Source organism: Schistocerca nitens, chromosome 9 (assembly GCF_023898315.1).
Source record: "Schistocerca nitens isolate TAMUIC-IGC-003100 chromosome 9, iqSchNite1.1, whole genome shotgun sequence".
Taxonomy (NCBI): Eukaryota; Metazoa; Arthropoda; class Insecta; order Orthoptera; family Acrididae; genus Schistocerca; species Schistocerca nitens.
Genome location: NC_064622.1, coordinates 273,767,248 through 273,790,531, shown reverse-complemented (window position 1 = coordinate 273,790,531; position 23,284 = coordinate 273,767,248). Strand labels below are relative to the sequence as shown.

At 37.9% G+C, this 23,284-nt stretch overlaps 1 protein-coding gene across 1 annotated transcript in view; it reads left to right on the top strand.

Moving 5' to 3' along the window:
* Positions 1–23,284, top strand: part of LOC126203461 (protein suppressor of forked) — a 149,973-nt gene that overhangs the window by 30,390 nt on the left and 96,299 nt on the right. The window contains exon 3 of the mRNA XM_049937778.1: positions 19,914–19,946. Coding sequence (XP_049793735.1) covers positions 19,914–19,946 — 33 coding nt within the window. The remainder of the gene's footprint in view (positions 1–19,913; positions 19,947–23,284) is intronic.

Below are 23,284 nucleotides of genomic sequence, written 5' to 3'. Positions count from 1 at the left end.
GCAGCACAACTTATTATTAGCCGAAGCAATAATGAACGTTAGGTATGGTCTCCCAATTGTAAAACAGTGGAACGGTAAAAGAGAATGTTGTTTGTGGTTGGTGCACTTTATACATAGGTGCACTCTCGATGGTTATTGCTGACAAGAATAAAATGTTGAAGAGCGGAAAAGAAAACTGATATGTTAGGTGTGTTATTTTGGTTTTTGGAAAGGTAAAGGCATCAGAGAAGCAGTTCTGACATTGATTGACAATCATTGCATGTTTCAATATAGGAAAAGTGTTAAAAATGTAAAGTGTGGCAAAAATTTAGAAATTCTGAGGAAAAATAGGAGCAGGTTATAGGGAAAATTCTGATAGCATTGGATGTGTGCATGAACCAAGAGGGAACAATAAGAATGGAAGATGAAAACTGAAGAGCCTGTATTAAAAAGGATGTAAGACAGGGATGCAGTCTTTTGCCCCTATTCAATCTGTATATTCAAGAAGTGATGGAAATAGTGTGTTCAAGAGTGGGATTAAAATTCAGGGTGAAAGGATATCAGTTATAAGATTCACTGCTATCCTCAGTGAAAGTGAGTTAGACTTACAGCACATACTGAGTGCGATGTATAATCTACTGAGCACAGAATATGGATTGAGAATAAGCCTAAGAAAAATAAAAGTAATGAGAATTGGCAGAAACTTTAACTTTAAAATTGGTGATCACTAAGTAAATAAAGTTAATTCTACTACCTTGGAAGCAAAATAAAACACCACTGATAAATCAAGGATTACATAAAAAGATAGCCCAGGCAAACAGGACATTCCTGCATGAAAGGTATCCACTAGTATCAAACATAAGTCTAACTTTGAGAAGAAATTTCTGGGAATGTTTATTGAGAAAACATTGTTCGGTAGTGAATCACAGATCAAAGGCTTTAATGAAAGAATTAGAGATGTCGTGCTATAAAAGGATGTTGAAAATTATGTGGACCAATAAGATATAGAATGAAAATGTTCTCCACAGAATTGATGAGGATAAGAACATAGGGGAAACACTTTCAAGAAAGGATGTATGTTGAGACATCAATTGCATAGCACTATAGGGGGTTGTAGAGGGTGGACAATGTAGTGGAAAGACAGACTGGAATATATCCAATAATTGAGGATTTATGGTGGAAGTGCTACTCTGAGAAGAGGAAGTTGCCACTAGGGAGGAATTCCTGGAGGGCTGCATTAAACCAGCCAGAAGACTGATGACTCAAAAATGTGAAAAGCACTATCCAGGATGTACATTGAATTTATCAGTGAAGGTTGTCATGAAAGATTGTTGGTTCATCAGCATATTCATTAGTGTTTGATGTTCTATGAAAGTGGAAATATGTGTTGACATTTGTGTTCTTGGATCACATAACTTTTCTTGTTGAATGTCACAAATTTATCTGGGTGTGTTTTTAATCAGTGTGGTATATTTTAACACTCCTTGTTACATGCACAACACCCAGTTGCATAAGTATGTGGAAAATTTTGAGCTTTTCAGAACTGCTTCAATGTTCTTCTGTGTTCTTACTATAACAAGAATAGTATTTGCTTGGTACTAGTAGACAATGTTAAGGTATATCTGTAGCACACTTCCTGGGCGATGACATTGTAATAAATGAGTCACATTGACCTTTGGAAGAGACTGATCAACTTGATATGTAAATAGATTATAGATACTTTTTTAAGATCTGGTGATGTCCATAAAGCAAAATTGAGCATTATGTTCAAATAAAAAGGTAATGAAGAAACGAAAGCTATGGTACCAAGTGAAGTAGTGCAGTAGTTGACTGGCAGACTTACATTCAGGACAGTCCTGATTCAGGTTTCCTCCAGTTTCCCTAAATAATTTTGAGTGAAAGCTAATTCCTTTCCAAACAGCTGGTGCCAAATCCTGCTTCACCCTCATCCACGCAAAGTTTTCGTTCAGTCTTTATGAATTCAGCGAAACTTTCAACTTATGCCTACTTTCTAACATCATAGCATTTTTGATTAGCATATGTGAATGTTTGACATAGGCATATGACATAGATGTAGTTGGTGATTGTTGTTATCCTCATGATTGATTCTGAAATTTTACATTGTATGAAATTTTCTTTAAAATTCAGTCTATTTGTACAAGAAAGCATCGGCAAACTGATTTTAGATGCTTCATTGATCTTGCAAAGCGATTTTTTTGCAGCTGTACAGAAGAATTCTGATAAATTGTTCATCAGAAGCTACTGAATTAAAGAATATATCAACTTTGTCCGTATGCTCTGTACTTGAATACATTTGCTGGTTGCTGACTGACGTGATGAAGTAGAGAGAGACTGGACATCTGAGAAAGTGATAGTTCAGATCTTTAGCCAGCCTTTCAGATTAGGATTGTCTGTGGCTTCATTAAGTTCTTTAAGGCAAAATTCAGGGTAATTTCCGTGGAAACAATAGCCAGTTTCCATCCCTCAGGCGGGCTTCTGCTCCACCTTTAGTGATCTCGCCATTGACAGGATGTTAAACCCTAATCTGTCTTTCTTTTCATTTGCTAGGCCATATTAGATTGTAGTTTGACACTTGACTGTTTTCTAAAATGAAATTTGCAAATTCCAAGTATTTAAAATGTATCTGCTTAGTTAACATCAAACAAAAAGTGACTTTGCAATTGCTGAATATATGACTTGTAATGGAAGGTACTCTCCATGTCGTACGGCCACTATAAAGAAATTTCTAAAGAAGTGTCGGAAGTATCACAATAAGTGTAAAATGAAGTATAAACAGTGAAACCACTATTTTATGTTTTCGTGTAGTCCAGACTTTAAAAATACAGAATTGAGGAAAATGTTAGAACACCCAAAATATGAACAGAAACACGCATAATTTGCATATGTAATTAAAAATCGCAATTCTCTCCACTAATTTGCATAAAATCTGTCTAAATGAAAAAAATTTAAATGCACTATACAATGTTTATACAACAATTTGTGTTAATAAATTTCGCCAATTCTTTAAAAAAAATCACAGGTCAGCAAGTAAAACGCCTCAAAAAATCGAAATTGGTATATGGGTACAAGGTAATGGAGCTGTTTTCCGAGATACTGCAACCACAAATTATAAGTTCAAAATATGCATTTTTGAGAGATCATACTTCGTGCTCACCCTGAAAGAAGCAAAAGTTAAACACATTTGAAGTAAACCAAGAACATCACAGCAGCTGGGTGATCAAACCATAAGCATAAATATGGACATCTGCTTAATGACATATTTGTCACCATTGCTGTTATTGTTTAATTCTTTTCTTACAAGCCACACTTCACATTTTTGCCATCATTAAAGTGTTGTTTTAGGCTTGATGTGAGAAACACACACATGAAGAAATGAGTTTACTCCCCCAGTTGACATTACGAGCTTATTAGAAGTCAGCTCAGTGAATTTCTGAGTAAAATCTAAATTTTGAAGAAAGGTGCTACAGTTTTGCTTCATGCCCTCTAGCACTGCTGCCAGTCCTTAAGATCTACAGTGTGTAGTGTGTGCGGTGCAAAGCATATACGTGAGGAGAGCATGCAGTTGTTGCAAGTGTACCATGTCTGATTTGAACACGAAAGTCTTTATAATACACATCTCAAAATCCTTGTTTTTTTCCGTATGAAATCTGTCATAGCACATAATCCACACGAAAAGTGTATTTTCAGCACTTCACAAAATGCGTTCTTCCCTATCAGCACTCCAGTCGCTGAAGGAACACGCCCCCTCTCCACACATCTAACAGCCGAGCTCATTTTATGTGTGTTAGTGTGGTGTGGTGGCTGCACTGGCTATTGGGTGATTTAACGAGTCTCCAGCCAATGAGAGCTCAGTAGCAGAAAGTGTGCGATGTTTACTGCATAATGACCAAGCATATTTTTCAAGGCTCAGTGTTTGAATTTAAAATGTTAACAATTGATGTTCTTGCTGAATAAAGTACATCAGAACTGTGTGCAAAAAGATGAGACTGTTTTATAAGTGGCACAAGGAAGTGGTGATTGGGCCCCTTTGTCATGTATTGGCTCAACTAAATGTTGCAAGTTGTGTTGGCAACACCAATCATGGATCACATCAGCATTTCCTCTTTCACATCTCACCTTTCCACAATGGTCTACAATATTTCCTTAACTCCGCCACCACCTGTGGTGCAGTCATATCAGAAGTCATAGGAAGGAAACAAGGATGAAGTCATGCGAGACGTTGAGTAAGAACATAGAATCAAGGTAAACCTTATTAGGAAGAAATGGAAAATCGGGGAGTTTTTGGCATTGATCTTATTGGTTTTTCACAGTAGCTACAAATTTATGGTGTAGAATTACGAAAAACATAAAATCAGAGAACGCAAAATAGAAGTTCTATTGTAAATGTTAAATGAAACTTGTTTGGCCATCAGAAGGCCAGTATGTGATATTTTCAGCAACTTGTACCGTAGAATCTTATCGGAAGAACCTCTTGTAAAACCCTAAGAAATTCTGGTCACATATAAAGGCTATCTGTGCTATCTAAAGCAGTGTCAGAACACTCACTGATCACACAGGAACTGAAATTGGTAGTAGGAAAGCAAAAGCAAAAATACTGGACTGTTCTAGATGCTGTTTTACGAAAGAAAATATGGTAATACTGCCCCAGTTTTTCTTGTGGTACTAAAAAGATGAGTAGTACATATGTGTCAGACGTGTTGAGAAATAATTGAGATTGCTAATAATGAACTAAAACTCCAGGGTCCGATGGGATCCCAAACAGATTCTACACTGGATTTGTGACTGAGTTAGTCCCTGTTTTAATTGTAACAGTAGATCCTTTAAGCAAAAGCCTTTCCAGTAATTTGAAGAAAGTGCAGAACACACACACCTGTACAAGAAGGGTAGCAGAAGAGGTCCACAAAATCATTCTCCAGTATCTATGGCATCCATCTGTTGTACAACCTTGTTACATAATGAGCTGTTAAAAGCAATGATCTGAAACCCAAATTGTGCTTTTTTCACAATATGTCTTGAAAGGAATGTGTAAATACTAGGTAGATGCAGTATTTCTTGTCATCTGAAAATAATTTTATTTGGTACCATGCAAACGCATATTAATGCAGTTGCGATCATATGAAGTACCAAAACAAATTTTTTGGGATTGCGGATTTCTGGGTAAGGATGACACAGAAATTTATCTTGTATATAGAGTCCTTCAAATGTGTAGAAGTAATTTTAAATGTGTCACTAAGGAAGGGTGTTGGGTTTGTTGCTGTTCCAAACTCTTTGTCTCTAAATATGTCTGCTTGTGTCTGTATATGTGTGGATGGATATGTGTGTGTGTGTGCGCGTGAGTGTATACCTGTCCTTTTTTCCCCCTAAGGTAAGTCTTTCCGCTCCCGGGATTGGAATGACTCCTTACCCTCTCCCTTAAAACCCACATCCTTTCGTCTTTCCCTCTCCTTCCCTCTTTCCTGATGAGGCAACAGTTTGTTGCGAAAGCTTGAATTTTGTGTGTGTGTTTGTGTTTGTTTGTGTGTCTATCGACCTGCCAGCGCTTTCGTTCGGTAAGTCATATCATCTTTGTTTTTAGATATATTTTTCCCACGTGGAATGTTTCCCTATATATATATATATATATATATATATATATATATATATATATATATATATATATCTCAGGCATACACACGCGCGCGCCCACACACACACACACACACACACACACACACACATATATACAGGCACAATCAGACATATTTAAAGACAGAGTTTGGGCAGAGATGTCAGTCGAGGCGGAAGTGAAGAGGCAAAGATGATGTTGAATGACAGGTGAGGTATGAGTGGCGGCAACTTGAAATTAGCGGAGATTGAGGCCTGGTGGGTAACGGGAAGAGAGGATATATTGAAGAGCAAGTTCCCATCTCCGGAGTTTGGATAGGTTGGTGTTGGTGGGAAGTATCCAGATAACCCGGACGGTGCAACACTGTGCCAAGATGTGCTGGCCGTGCACCAAGGCATGTTTAGCCACAGGGTGATCCTCATTACCAACAAACACTGTCTGCCTGTGTCCATTCATGCGAATGGACAGTTTGTTGCTGGTCATTCCCACATAGAATGCATCACAGTGTAGTCAGGTCAGTTGGTAAATCACGTGGGTGCTTTCACATGTGGCTCTGCCTTTGATCGTGTACACCTTCCGGGTTACAGGACTGGAGTAGGTGGTGGTGGGAGGGTGCGTGGGACAGGTTTTACACCGGGGGCGGTTACAAGGATAGGAGCCAGAGGGTAGGGAAGGTGGTTTGGGGATTTCATAGGGATGAACTAACAGGTTACGAAGCTAGGTGGACGGTGGAAAGATACTCTTGGTGGAGTGGGGAGGATTTCATGAAGGATGGATCTCATTTCAGGGCAGGATTTGAGGAAGTCGTATCCCTGCTGGAGAGCCACATTCAGAGTCTGATCCAGTCCCGGAAAGTGTCCTGTCACAAGTGGGGCACTTTTGTGGTTCTTCTGTGGGAGGTTCTGGGTTTGAGAGGATGAGGAAGTGGCTCTGGTTATTTGCTTCTGTACCAGGTCGGGAGGGTAGTTGCGGGATGCGAAAGCTGTTGTCAGGTTGTTGGTGAAATGGTTCAGGGATTCCGGACTGGAGCAGATTCGTTTGCCACGAAGACCTAGGCTGTAGGGAAGGGTCTGTTTTATGTGGAATGGGTGGCAGCTGTCATAATGGAGGTACTGTTGCTTGTTGGTGGGTTTGATGTGGACGGACGTGTGAAGCTGGCCATTGGACAGGTGGAGGTCAACGTCAAGGAAAGTGGCATGGGATTTGGAGTAGGACCAGGTGAATCTGATGGAACCAAAGGAGTTGAGGTTGGAGAGGAAATTCTGAAGTTCTTCTTCACTGTGAGTCCAGATCATGAAGATGTCATCAATAAATCTGTACTAAACTTAGGGTTGGCAGGCCTGGGTAACTTAGAAGGCTTCCTCTAAGCGACCCATGAATAGGTTGTCGTACGAGGGGGCCATCCTGGTACCCATGGCTGTTCCCTTTAATTGTTGGTATGTCTGGCCTTCAAAAGTGAAGTAGTTGTGGGTCAGGATGAAGCTGGCTAAGGTGATGAGGAAAGAGGTTTTAGGTAGGGTGGCAGGTGATCGGCGTGAAAGGAAGTGCTCCATTGCAGTGAGGCCCTGGATGTGCGGAATATTTGTGTATAAGGAAGATGATGCAACTTACCAAACGAAAGCGCTGGCATGTTGATAGACACACAAACATACACACAAAATTCAAGCTTTCGCAACCAACGGTTGCTTCATCAGGAAAGAGGGAAGGAGAGGGAAAGACGAAAGGATGTGGGTTTTAAGGGAGAGGGTAAGGAGTCATTCCAATCCCGCGAGCGGAAAGACTTACCTTAGGGGGAAAAAAGGTAAGTCTATCAACATGCCAGCGCTTTAGTTTGGTAAGTTACATCATCTTTGTTTTAATATTAATATTGTCTGCCAATATTATTTGGCAGACAATATTAATATTAAACTTCCTGGCAAATCAAAACTGTGTGCCAGACTGAGACTCGAACTCGGGACCTTTGCCTTTCGCGGGCAAGTGCTCTACCAACTGAGCTACCCAAGCACGACTCACGCCCCTTCCTCACAAGCTTCACTTCTGCCAATATCTTGTCTCCTACCTTCCAAACTTTACAGAAACTCTCCTGCGAACCTTGCAGAACTAGCACTCCCGAAAGTTTGGAAGGTAGGAGATGAGATACTGGCAGAAGTAAAGCTGTGAGGACGGGGCGTGAGTCGTGCTTGGGTAGCTCAGTTGGTAGGGAGCACTTGCCCGCGAAAGGCAAAGGTCCTGAGTTCGAGTCTTGGTCCGGCACACAGTTTGGATCTGCCAGGAATTTTCATATCAGTGCACACTCCACTGCAGAGTGAAAATCTCATTCTGAATAGTAACCTCATACGTTTTGTTGATGATACAATTATCTATAAAAAAATAAGCTTCACAAATATGCCATTTGCAAAATGGTGTAAAGATTGACAACTAGTTGCAAAAATTATGTAATGTAAAATTCTGCTCTTCACAAAATGCAGAAATGTAGTATCATATGACTTCAGTATCAGTGTTGTCACACTTGCAATGATAAATCCTTATTTAGTTATCCTATTTCTGACTTTACTTATGTCCTTAAATCATTCAGTCATATGTTAAAAGTTTTTCCAGTAAGGTATAATTTCGTTTCTTTCTTCAAAGTAATTCACCTCTTACAGCTAGCATCTTATTGACATAGCAAGGAGACAGTTGTCTCATTCCACATCGTGTTCTAGGGGTCCCCACTTGACCACCTCAGATTCTGTTAAAAATGTGTGTGTGTGTGTGTGTGTGTGTGTGTGTGTGTGTGTGTGTGTGTGTCATATGTATATGTTAGGTCACTGTGCAAAAATTTGAGCTCAGTTCTTTCAGTGGTTCCAGAACTAGGGCCAGCTTAGTGGACCCATACCAAATCATAAAGTGCACGGGGTGAATAATTTGGCCAACTTTGGTATAGCTTTGTGCATCTGATGTGACATCTATCACCTTGAATTTTTGTACAGTAGTACAACTTTTAGTGCTGAATGCACCTATAGCACTCAAATTGCTCAGTAATTATGACGCTGTATGCTACTTGGTCTGAAAGTGCCTTGTAAAATTTATCGCGAAGGGTTTGTCACACTTAAAGTATCTTTTACTAAAAGGGAAAAAACAGCTATGACCTTGGTTTTTGAGCTGCTAGCCAACAATGATGTGCTCACTATACTTCACCAGTAATAGCATTTATGAGTATGTAGTTCTGATATTATTGACCCTTGTTTCAAGTGTCAATTTGAAAATTGAAAATCTACAGCTTTTTCCAGGTCCAGTTTTTAATATGGCTATCATCTCTGATCTTCTTTTAACTGACACCATTGGAAAGAGCTCATTTTTTGCTACAGGCAACATTAAAAAGTAGAATGCAATTTTCCATATAAGATTTTTAAACTATCTGCAAAGATACCTTAGCTTTTGCGCATACTGCGTGCTTGACAAAATAATTTTAATGAATGACATACAGAAATGAACAAATAAACAACATTGTTGTGAAATTAACTAAGCAATAAGTTCACAAAATGAACTCTTCAGCACATCTGATAGGTAAGTGTATCTCCGACCCTTGGAATTGGCACTTGGAGCTGGCAAACTGCCGAATATCTGCACCTCTGGGATCCAGCAGGTGCCCTCCTGTAGAGGGCAATGGAATGAATGAGTTGGACCATGTGGATGCATGCATCTCGTTCTTCCAGCGATATGTCACAGATGTTTCCAATCCACCATTTGTTGTCATAAATGCAGACTATGTATTGCCCAGATTGGGTGCTGTCAGTTGGAACACTCGAAGTATGCTGATTGATCAACACTTGCAATAAATGACACTGTGTCATTGGAAACTGCTAATTTGTAACCATTTTTCATAGATTGTTCTGAAGCAGTGGTTTTCTCTGGTCCCTGCAGCTGTCCAACCATTTTCAAATCTCCTTTCTTGCAAAGGTCTTGCAGCATCAGTTTCTTCCTGTGTTATAAAAAGGAATTTAATTCTGTGAACTCGTTCATCACAAATTCTGAATAGATCACTTGATGTTAGAATTTGATCTGAAATTTGGCCCTTGGAGACTTGGCTCTTGCTGCTAATTGCTTTATTGTGTCCCCAATACCATCACATGGAGACTTTCCACGGCTTGTGGTGAAAAAGTTCCATTCTGCACTGATACTAAAGTCATTGTAGTGCTGACATAGATCCATGAAGTTCTTGAAATATTTGTATTGGGCAGCTGATCCATCGCTGAAATAGCTGATGTGATTCAGCACTGGAAAGTTGGTTCTCTGGTGATCAATCAGCTTGGAGCAGAAAACGTGAATTGCAACTCTATCATATCGCAAGCAATAGCTGATGATGGAGAAGCTAAGAGATTCGATCTTTCCAGTCAAAGGGATGTAATGTGGCCTGACTATTTTCACAATGGAAGCATTGTACAGCGTCGTGCACAATAAATGAATAGTTTTCTGCAAAATCCATCAGAACAACCAGCTTTCCATATTCTAGATTTTCTTTGCTTTCTTTTAGGTAGTTGCTTTGATGCTTTGCTATGTAATGATGGGGTGAGAGATATGCAATTTTGGTCACAATGTTTTCGATAAATTCTTCAGTTGTTGACTGCTTTGTGTCAGCATGTATCCATTCCTTGTATTCAGTTGTTTCCTCAATGTCGTTCCCTTCAAATGCAGTTTCTACAAATCTTTCCAAAACTTCTAATACAGGGCATTGGTCACATTGTTGCAACATGCAATCTTTTGAATCCATATAGCAAGTCGTTTTGGCTAACAAACTCTTGTAGTCATCCTTAATTGGAGTCGCTGCTAGCACAACTTGACATTTTGATGAGCTGTACAAACACAAACTGAGTGTTGCTTAACCAAATGTGATGCACCACTTTGGCTGGAGCTCACCAAATTTGGAAAAGCCAACTTTTGGTAAATGTTGTCTGTGATATTCTTGATAGGCTTATTTCAAGTTACAAAGCAGCAAACGTTTCTGCATATGAACTTTTGGGCCAGTTGGCGTCCTTATGGTAAAAAGTCCTTTTTTCCAGGGCCGATTCGACTTCATCACTTTCATAGAATTTTGCTACACTTCCCTTAATATCTTCTTGCAAAGTCTTTCCTCACTTTGGATCTGGTTTCACTAATATGCCTTTCCCTTCCTTCAGCTTTCTGGCAGTTTTCACCATTTGCTCAGATGCGTTGAATTCTTCCATCATTTTTTTAATGCTCCAACTGCTAGGGGCCAAAGTTAAAATCTGAATTTTCTCAGAACCTGAGGACACTACCTGCTTTGCTTTCAAGTCATTGATGTGCACTTTGTACGAAGAGAAATCGTGGCATTTTTGACCTGGTTGCAGTTCTATAACATCTGCTTTAAGCCCGCCAGTTTCAGCAATTTTGGTAGTCACGACCATTTGAACTTGCCTTATCGTTCGTTTTTGCATATCCACTAGAATCCCGGTTTGAAATGCGCTGAAATTTGTGTTGAAACAACAATTGCTGTCTAGCTAAAGTTCAAGCTGTCTGAAGCAACTATAGCATCATCATCATCAAACTCTGATCATGGCAATTGCTTGGTCCTTTTTTTTGCATTGATGTCAACTCTACAAGCAGGGCAAAGCTTCTGTCCAGGCTTAACATAATCTTATATAGTGTGAATGTATAAAAGTCAGCTGTCGCAACATGAATGGGACACAGACCTTTGTTGAGCACATGATTCTTCTTTTGAAATAGATTGCAGCATGATTTCTACAAATACTGAAACCTGGTCAATAGTTGTGCTTCATGATGTAAATATATTTTGGCATTACTATCAAATTGAAATCCAACTTGTCAAATCGGCAAATTCCAGTCCTCCTCAGAGAGGTCACTAATTGACTTCAGAAGGTGTGTGTCCTTGGTGAACTTAGTTAAATGACACACAGACTTGTTGATTTGTCCAATGGTGCACTGCTCTAGGTCCATATTTCCATTGTTTGAAACCATAACAAGTTGTAACTTCAGCAATGATTCAACAATGGATTGAAGGAATCAACGAAGCTGCAAGGTAAACATTCACAGGTGATAACCACAAATGATGCAGTGATTTACAATTTCCATATAAACATGAATGACACCTAAATCAAATTACATTTTATATAGTGTGAATATATAAAATGAGAATACTGGAGAACATTCCGGAATTTTCTGTAAGTTTCTGGTGACTTGTTATAAAACTGTTGTACCTGCATGTAAGTTTCTGGAATCCATGCCTTGCTTTATAAAACAATCTGCATATTAAATTTCCAGAAGTTTCTAGAATCTGTTATAAAAGTCATACAATCAAGTCGAATTTCCAGAAGTTTTTGTAATCCATGCCCTGTGTTATAAAGCAGCAATATCTGCATCTCAATTTACAGAAATTTCTGGAACCCATGCCCTGTGTTATAAAACCTAATTTCCAGAAGTTTCTGGAACCCATATATGAAACAGTTTTACCTGCACATCAGAGGAACGAAAGTATCATGCTGCAAATAATTTGTGCTAACAAATCGCAACACAAGTGACTTGACATTCTCCAGCACAATAGCTGCCAACACGTTAATACATGCAGTAAGCGTAACAGCTTAGGTTTCTTTTAATCTACTTTAAACACCTTACATGGAAAATTACCATTCTACTTTTTCAAGTCCCTTGTAGCAAAAAATGTGCTCTTTTCAGTGATGTCAATAAAAAGATGGCCAGAGTTGATAGTAATATAGAAAACTGATCCTGAAAAGTGCTAGAAATTTTCAATTTGACACTTGAGACAATGGTCAATAAAATCAGAACTATTTACTCATAACTGCTAATACTGGTGTAGTATAGTGAGCACCTGGTTGTTGGCTAGCAGCCCAAAAATAAAGGTTCCAGCTTCCTTTCCCTTATAGTAAAGGATGGTTAAAGTAGGGCTTGAATCTTTCACGATAAATTTTAGAAGGCACTTTCAGGCTAAGTATCATAATGGATAGTCATTTCTAAGGAATTTGAATGCTTTAGCTGCATTCGGCAACAAAAGTTGTACTAGGATACAAAAATTCAGTGTGATGGGTGTCACAGAAGATGCACAAAGTTAACCGAATTCTTCACACTGTGCTTTGTGACTTGGTATGGTCCTCAATGGTGAGCCAAAATTTTGCACATTGACCTAACACATACGTATGTATACAAAAAAACTGAGATGGTAGAGTGGGGACCATTTTTTATTCTAAGTCACTTGACATGGAATGACCCCAATGTAAATTTCTGACTTGGGCTGTGGCTTATGTGCATTTAGTTTACTGTTCTTGTACTTTGTGGTCAACACAAAATTGTCAGTTGTCAGTATGTCAAATATGCTTTACTTTGTTTGAACATGCAGTTCATTCCTTACATAATTGCCTTCCAACAAGTGACATTTTAAGGATTGTGTATGTTAATGGTGTGGTTTCAAGTATACGGCCAAGTTTCTGTTTCATGAACAACGTTTTGGCTGTCGAACCATTTGTTATCATCAGGTGCTGTGAGTTTTGCTGTTATATCATCTATTGGGCAGGCCTCAACAGCTAAGCTTTTTCTGTTGTGCAGCCTGAACTCCAGTCGTACTATGAACTATTGTTTGTTCATGCATCACTATCTATAGCTGAATTAGGCTCCTGGTGCCCACTATGCCCTTTGATTCTCTTATGTTTTTCAGAGCCTGTAAATTGAAACCGCCATTCCTGTTTTGTAGGTTTTCTGACATCTATATTTCAGTAGAATCCATAATTACTCTATCTCAGAAACTGTTTGCACCACAATACTAGTCTCTTCAAATTTCATTTCACAATTACATTCGAAGCACATTCGCAGCAGCTGATCTTCTTGGTTGTCACTAAAAGAAGTCTTGTATGCAGAGACCATGCTGGACATCCAGATACTGGAACAATGCATTCATGCTGCCTGTGACAGCATTTGGTTGCAGGATGGCACATTTTAATGTGTGTCCGTTGTTACTGTGTCGTGTTCAAGCATGCTTAGAGGTCTGTGGGGACTGTCTTGAACACCTCGTCTAATGCTCTTATCACAGCATATCATGCACTCCATTGTACTGTACAGAAATGATGATGGATCAATAATTCTTATCCTCATGGGGATCATTTCCTGCAGATTTCCCCTATTTAGCACAATCGCCCTATATATGACTTTCTCTTAACATGTCGAGGAAAGGGAGCTTGCCCTCTTTTTTAATGTTCGGGAGTGTGAATGTAGGAAGGATGAAGTTTAAATGTTCCAGGAAGTCTTTAAGCTTTTTTGTTCCATGTGGCCACAGTACAAAATGTCATGCATGTATTGATAGAAATGCATTGGTTTGAACTCGATGGAGTCTAGTGTCTTTACGTCAGTGTTCCATATATACGTTTGACATGACATGTGATAACAGACCACCTATTAGAATGCCATTGGTTTGTTCATATTATTTCCTGCCAAACAGGAAATAAAGTGCCATCAAAAGGTGCCTAAAATGTTTGGAGACACTATTGTTGAACTTCTCTGCAATTAATTTCAAGATTTTAATTTTACTAAATGCGACTCTCATAAAGAGGGAGATTACATCCAGAATGATGGCAATATATGTATACCGTAAGTGCAGTTGACTGTGGTTGTGCACAAAGTGAACAGAGATTTGATGGTGTTGGTCACTCTGCTGTGGTGCAGACCGTTAGAACAATTGAGGAAAGATACATTAGTGACACACTCCCTTAAAACAGAGTGTAAGGGTGCAAATGCGTATGGTGATAAATAGGCATTTGTGATTCACCCTCACTGCTGAATTGAGATTTCGAGATTCTGTGTGTTTATAGAAATATGCATAAGGCTGAGAATTGAATTGCAAAGGAGTAGGTTTAAGTAATAATACAGTTATAGGTAAAAGGAAATTACGTTCTATTTGAATTGGTGTGATGATTTATGTTAGAGATATTCTGGGGAGCACCAGACGGATGCTCGTGACATCAGAACAGGCAGAACCTCAGTGTCTGTTCTATTTAAATGAAGTAGGTATTTGATCTGAATGAAAAAAATGGGGAGGGGGAGGAGACTAGAAACAGCAAACCATTGATTACCCTATTGCCGTTTTCTGACGTGGTGCGGATCATTGCATAAATATTCATAATTTTAGTGAATTAAAGTTCCTCAGAAAACCTCAGAGTCAGTTCTATCAAGAATTTTTGAGAGTTGCCTTGAACTGCTTTTGGGTATAGATATTTAAGTTCTGAACTTCACATACCATAAATAGAAAATATTACAAAAATTCAGTTGTCTGTAGGTCTCCTTGTCAGGCATATTAACAGACAGTATCTCTCTACAGTTGCAGTTTTAAAACGTTTAAACTATCTAATATGAAGGAGTATACTGAGCTTTTATCCTTTTCTCTCTTTTATCAGTTCGCTGCTGTGAAGTTAACTTGCAAGTCTTAAGCATGATAAACTGGAAAGAAATAATTTTGCTTTGCTTAAGGCAGAGTGCTAGTGAAAATTATTAATGAAACTTACATTGTTAAAAATTCATATTTTTACTGACATTTGTCATTAATATAAGGTTATTCTTGCCACATGATATGAGATAGTATAGTTCAGTTGTGTGTTTTGCTTGCCGAAAGAAAACTTTGAAATGGAGCGCTGGGTTTTGTATTAGGCAATTCATATACATTCTCATTACGTCTTAAGTTTTCATGCCTCCTCTATATTCTGTACAGCTTCTCCAGTAGACCTTCCACCCTCCTGTGCCAAGACAAGTTTCTCTTTATCTGCTCAAACTCCTGCATCTAGAGACCTTGAAGGGGCCATTGTCTTTTATTTTGCATTCTCTTAAAACAGTTTTCTGTCAACATTAAATAGACCTCATTTGTTTAAATGTGCTGGGTGAATTGCTGCATACCAAGAATACAATTCATTGCTGTTAAATACTTTCAAAAATGTATTTTAAAACAATAAATGGAAAAAAAACTAAGTATTTACTAGCTGCCTTGTGGCAGTTATTGGATATACTGAAATGTTTATTAAATTTTGTCTTATTAGATTGTAACTAGTGATCTCTCCTGGCTTTGCAAGGGTAATATTAGTACCTATGGCCAGATGACTTGTCACTACATATTATAAATTAATATACAACTTTTTCTGCCTGTATGTGAAGGCTGATCTCAGGAAGTCCTGTATGGTTTTTTATATGGTTTTCAGTAACAGACAGATTCATGAACAAACTTTGTATATATAATTAAAAGATCATCTGGCCATAGATACTTAATGCTACTCATGTAAAATTGGGGCAGGTCACTAGTAAATTATGTACACAAACCTTCCTTGTAAATCAGTCTGCCTGTTAGTGAAAACTGTGTCAAAATCCCTACGGTGGTTACCGAGATTGGCCTCTACACATAGACAAAAATGCGGAGGGGGACTTAAATTTGTGATATGTGATGATGTTGACATAGTCAGTATAGAACTTCACATTCATAGTGTACGCCTAGAGTTGTAGCTCCCACCTACTCCATCGGTCCCAGTGTAAAAATTTCTTAAATTGTGAAGTTAACATTCATATAATTTTGTAGCTTATTTTTATATTTTGATTTTTACCCCAACCTTTACACTCATGGTCTTTCGAATTAGACTGACCAACTTAATAGTGTATCAATGAGAATAATAAATTTTTGAAAATACAGTATGGTGAAATGTTCCATGTTAAATGCCAGAGAGCTATTCTAAGAATTTTTTCAGTAACTTTCTTGTGTTTATTTTTATTTGCCTTTATATGTGTTTCAATCCTCTGGCAGATTGACCATGAAGTTATTTCACAGCTGCAGCCTCAGTCACCTGTGCATGTTCTTCTCCACTATCTTAAATGTCATTTCAGAAAAGCAGCTTCTACGAAATGACGTAGATTTCTTGTAAAACGTATATACTGTCTCTTAGTCACAATTTGGAACATACCAATTAGAGACTTTTATACAGACAGTGCTTGTCTCTGCAAATCCATCACAATCCAGGTGTGGACTTTATTTATCAAGACATCACTTTGATCTTTTAGGTTCTGTGGCCCATAGTGCATTTCCAAGCTGGGACAGCAGTGGTCTGAAGTAATTGCCCATCTAGCAGGTGCTGCAGTGCACAGAAAGACTGCCCTTGTTACCCTGTCTTGCAGATACACTGCATCCATCCAAACTCGGGCACATGCACAAACAAAACAAATTCTGTGCATAGTGTGTGGGTCAAAACTAACTATGTAGCTAACGAGAAAACACTTTCCAAGATCACGGCCATCATCAGTTGAATAAATATAGACATGGGGTGACAAATTGCATCCACAAAGTTATATTCTATCCAACAATGGATAGATAAAAAAGTCTGCTTGCCAAGTGGCAACAGGAGAAAAAACACACAAGATGTAGGAACATAAGTGTTTCCAAATCTCTCTACTTTTTTCTCCTTACTTGGTGGGTAGATGTTCTCATCTATTCATGTTATATTTACAATGTAATGGTCCCACTTTCACCAAAATGATGGCAACATTTGTGAGAGACTGAAAGCATTAGGGTACCACTGTGATCTGTGATTCGTCAGCAGCTGTGAAATTTAAAATTTTCCCAGTGAATTAAATGTTCGAATAGATTTTGAGATTGCAGCCAGTCATTGCAAACTTCATGATATTTTGACTGGATACCTGCCAGTCATCTTCATGCGAGCCATTGAAGACTGACGCTTTCTATAGCGTGCTGAGGGTATTGTCGCGCCTGCATCAGTCACGGTGACAGAAGGAACACATCACCCGGCTGCAGCACCCTTGCCTGGTGGAACTGCAAAGATTAGATGTCTGCGACACTGCACTAGCTGCAATCATAGAAGTATTCTGGTGTGTTTGTCTGGAGCTAATCTAGGAGATGACAGGATTCCACACGTTATCCAGTTGGTAGCCGCTGTCACGTTTCATTGGATTTTCTGCAGTGCATATTTCAATGGATTTTTTTTATAGTGGAGTCCCAAAAAGATTTCACTGTGGCAAAAACTGATGTTTTGTTGTACTCCATTGAACATCTGTTGGCAATACAATGCTCTGCAGTTGCATACTTACTAGGTTGCAGAAGTTGAGCGCAACATTTATGTTTTGTGCATCGTTCTTCCTCAGGGTATGTTGTTTGTCCTGTATAGGCCATACCACACTGTCAGTGTATTTTGTAAATTCCCACCTTCTGCAATAACAAATTATCCGTCACTGATCCCAGCAGGTCCAAAGTCTTAGAAAATGGGCAGAAAATTACTTTCACCTGAATATCACTAATAATTCTTGATATTTTGAAGGAAATATTTATAACGAATGGAAGAAAAGCTATGGACCTTATTGATGCATTCTCCTCATTATCCACTTTCTGATTCTTGTTTTTTACTGATAATGCCCTGCTAATTTGCCAGGTAGAGTATCCATTGTCACTGAACACTGGTCTTAAATGTGCAAGCTCTTTAGGCAAACTATCTGCATCCGATACTGTATGGGCTCATATATATATATATATATATATATATATATATATATATATATATATATATATATATATATATATATACAAGGGTTTTAAGCATACTCGTGGGTGATGGCAACTTGAAGAGTAAAAGTACAAATCAGTGTGAGTGGGCTCACTATAAAGGGAATGTCCTAGATATCTCTCTCTCTCTCTCTCTCTCTCTCTCTCTCTCTCTCTCTCTCTCTAACCAAAACATTCAGGAGTTGGAGAGAGCCATCTTTCTCTAATTCCATAGTAAATTGAATGTTCTCATGGATGGAGTTCATATGATGTAAAAACTCCATTAACTTATCTTCTCTGCAGGGCCACTCTACGAAAATATCGTATATGTACCTCCAAAAAACAGTTGATTTAAGAACTGCTGACTGAAGTGCTCCCTCCTCAAAATCCCCCATAAAAAAGTTAGACACCAGGGGAGACAAGAGGCTGCCCATGATAATGCTGGCAATCTGTTAAATTATTATTTTTTTTTTTGGTTAAACATACAATAGGAAAGAGCATGCTTGAAACTGTTTACCAATTAGTACCAAGGAATCAGCAGGAGGTACCTATGTAGAAAGAGATCCTGTATCAAAACTCACTAAAAGATCTTAACTACGTAGGTGGAGAGCCCAAGTTCTGTTGATAAAATCTGCTGAGTTCTGTATATGATATTTGCCAACCAATGGTCTCAGCAAGCAAGCACATGTTTGGCTAAATCATATGTGGGGGCATCAATATTACTCAGTATAGTCCATAAAGGAAGGTCATATAGACTTGGCGGCATGCTGTCATGTGGTCGTAACCACTTAATCGTCTCTGGAGGAAACGAGGAAGAATTTAGAAGGGTATATGTCCTCTGTTGCACTTGTGCTGGAGGGTAGTGATCAGTCTTCTTGTACATACTATCACTAAGCGGGTCGTACATCTTCTCCAAATACAAACTAAGTACCTTTATCAGCCTTCAGTACCACTATGTCCAGGTGCTCTGAGATATTGTAGTGCAGCCTTTTCTTTAGAGATTATATTACTGTCATGTTGGAGATTTGCTCCAGATGAAGATGCGGGAATACTCCAATGATTGCAGTGAGCGACAATGCCGAAGACAGCTTACCTTTGCAGTTCCACCAGCTAGGGCACTGCCAGCGAGTGGTGTGGTCCTTCGGTCACTGTGACTCTAACACATGTATAGTAATACTCTCAGTGCGCTATATAAGGTGCAGCGGAGAACAGCTTCATCAAGTCTTTGACGGCTCACTTGAAGATGACTGACAGATGTCCAGTTGAAATATTGTGGAGAGAAGTTTACAATGACCAGCTGCAATCCCGAAATCTCTCTGAACATGATCAACAGTTCTCCTCGAGTCTTGGAGATTAGTCAAGTCCATTGCATGCACCTCTTGCTTGATGGTATCCTGTAATGCTGAGCACATTCAGAAGTCAGATGGCCTTCATTATATGTAATATAATTGCAGTAAGGTCCAGTTCTGTGTTTCTGAGGACAAATGTTATTGTAAAAGTTTAGATAATAAAAATGGTGTACTTTTATTGTGCCCTCTGTTTGTATTCATTTAATCCATATGAGAACATGGTGTGCAGCAGATTTTCCATAATCTTCATGATGACCAAACACTGCGCAAAATTGAAGGTTCATTGATCTCCGAGTCTTAGGACTTGTTGAGAATTTTGAATCAATGTCAAAAATCATATCTGAGACTGTACATCCAAATTTTATGTATGTCTTAATTACTACCTGTAAATTAATTTGTTTGTATTTCTCCTTTTCAGATGAAGGCAAGAAATTATGAGAAAGTAGAAAAGGTATGTGATCTTAGTGATAATGTTTTATTTCTGATATTGGTAAATAAAAATGCTGATTCATTTAAGACAAGTTATTTTTCATTTGGACTTCGTGTACAACACTTGGGAGGTGATGTTTTCTGGCAATTTTGGCTGACTAGATGGAAATCACAAATTTTTGTATTAGAAACATATATTTTTGTTTAAATTTCTTTGTGTGTGTCTAAACAAGACTCAGTGGAGCATTTTTGCTGGCAATTGCCTTTGAGCAAGTCCTTTTCACATTGGTGGGTTGATGCATTACCTTTGTTGGTTTTGAACAAAAGGAATTGGTAACAGAAACGTTTATCTTCTGCGAAAGTAACCTTGTATTTGTTTCTATTTTCCATTGTAGATTGGGAGTAGAGAGGAAAGCAATGAAATCTTTAAACAGTTGTCTTTGTGAAACAAAACAAAAACTGTGGTTCTCTCTAAGTATGTTGTCATAATAGTACGGGAGTTCACTGTGTCTTGAGTTCTATATGTAGTACCTGTTTCCATGAAAATGATTTATTTTCGTAGTAGTATGAAGCATGTGATGGGGAGAAAATGGAAATTGATGAAGAGATTTTTATAAATTTATTGCAGTTCATCAAATGACTGTGGTCATATTGTGCGCAAATTGAGAGAATTTAGTGTAAATCTTACACACCAAAACATTCTTCACAGGAGACTTGGTACCTTTGATTAATATAGTTTGCCAAGTGCCAGAAAGTGCCACTTTCTGAGTTAACAATGCCTAATTCCCTCCTCTCTGTTGAGTGGGTAATGAAGTTCTTGAGTGTATTAAATTTTTTTGATTGAACATTTAATAAACTGTGTTGATTGCTTCAGTAGGAAGCAGTGTATATTCAAGAACTTCTCTGAATGAGTGAGAGTGTGATATAACATTTTCCCCTTAATAGAGATAGAATGTGATGAGTGGAAGAGCTCCAGTGTATTACTGAGTTAGTTCTAGAATAATAACTTCTGGACATAACTTTTGTCTCGTGATAAACTTTGGCAGAAATCCTGTCTGCTGCTACCCTCCCCTTTGTTACTTCAGAAATGCAACTGCAGTATAAAATTTATTTTCTGATTCACACACGGTCTATGTTTTTTTGTGTGTTTTTGTACCGTTATAGTGTGCACATATTAGAAGCTGTCCAATCAAGTGTACAAAGATGGTATTTCGTATTGCATCACAAAACGAGAACTAATATTTTTGTAAGAGCTCTTTCATTTCATCAAATTCTGTTTCAATGTGTCTCTTTATTGCAAGGCTGTGTTAAAGGGTCATTTATTAATCGACCCATGACCATCATTTCATATGCAGTCCCCCATATGGATCTTATGTAATATATAGAATTCAATAAAGACATTTTTTTTTAACTCTTGGGACTGCACTTGGTTTCTGTTTAACAAGTAGTATTTGTAATTTCGTTGTGTAAAATACATTGTGTAACATATTTACGTCTCTCATTCTACTGCATAAAAATAAAATGCAAAGCAGTATGGTTTAACAGAAGTTTGATATACACTTCAGCTGTATTATAGATTATTTTATGTTGTACTTTGTGTCAGTGTCTCGTGATTATTTCAACTGTCTAGTTTGTATGTCTTACGGAACACGAACATTTGTACTAAGTTATGTTCTAAAAATATCAGAAATTTCACTTTCGAAATCAGCCTATTTTTGCTGTGTGTGTGTTTCATTATATTGCTGCATCTACTTTACTCCTTATATCACTATTTTTATCAACTTAATGAACCAAAAAGCAGCAGTGTTAGATAAGTCTCATCAACTCTGTTACAGAAAACAGTATTGGTTTTAGGAAGCACTTTTTATTTTGTGGATTGCAGAAGAAGTGGTGTGTAATTTAATTGTGGATGAAAGTTGGTGTATTCTTACTTTTGTTTAGTTTAATGCACTATCTGCCTTTAGTGTTTCTGTGATTTGATTTGTTTCATAGTTTACCATTAACATTTTGTTGTTGATGGAAGTGATTTGTGTGGACAAACCTTGATTGAGGGTATCTGTTACCCAGTGACTGTTGACTTTTCAAACAAAACAAAAAAAAAAAAAAACCATTAATTACCTATGTGTGAAAGCAGTAGCAAAAGCCCTGTTTCTTGAAAGTCATAAAAGGACTGATGGAAACACTAGAAAGTGATAAGACTTTGTTTTACTTTACGGGCCGAAGAGGAGAGAGAAGAAAGTAAGTTCATTTAGAAATTACGATATGGAAACAGACTAGTTATAACAGTAGAGATACGGCATTGAAACTTAAACTCATCATCACAATTTTCTCTGTCATGTGTTAAAATGATTCAGTAGATTTGTCCATTTTCTTCACCTAGGTCCCAAGTCTTCTGTCCAGAATGCTGCTATAATTTTACTTGGCTGCCAAAGACCCACAGAAAAAGAATTTAAACAATTTGCTAATTATTTACTTTAATTCTTTTTATAAATGCCTAGCAATTTCTCTTTGTACGTTTATTTATGCGTAATTTTTTATTTGATTTGGTTCAGACGCTTTTGCCTTTGTTATCTGTTAAAACCAGTAAGTGTGAAAAACTGGCATATTGTCCGTCTGGTGACCAGCAATAAATTGATACCAAACGAAACAAAAATTCTCAGTATTTCAGACATGTTTCGGCAGGTGATGGGTTGTCAATTCATTCTTGCTCACTAGGTAAATTTTTCTTTCCAGTCCAGTTAATTTCGTATAGATTGATACCTGTTGATAATTTTGTTTCTATTTGTGACTGTTGAAAGCAGCATCTGCAAGACATACTCCCTTATTTAAGTACTACAAAGCTTTATGATTAGTCAGTTAGCTTTTTCCATGAATAAATGTCAGCACAATATATACCAGGAATTATAAACTTAACACATTAATTTATCATTTTCTTTTTGTGTGTGGAAACTATGGTTTTGCTGAAACCTAATGTTCTACTTTTTATTATGTTTAGATGTAAATAGATTAAACAGCCTAATCTCATGTCAACAATAAGTTATTTTTTTTTTTTATTTGTACAGCTCCAGTGCTTTTGGAGTTAATGTTGATTGTGTGGGGGCACTCTCTTACGATTTCAAAATGCTCTAAACTTGTGTGCTCTTTCAGTTGTTACTGAAAGTATTATGATGGTTCAACAGTTGTGAATGATGCTAAAAGGGTTATGGAACTCGACAAAGTTGACCTGAGTAGTCTCTTCTGGAGATACTTAGTCAACCACTTTGCAGGGGGTAGTTGCTATAAAACAAGTACATTGACCTTTTTCTTTCATAAATTCTAGGATAATATTAGATTGATTCAGAAAACACTGACATGTGATTT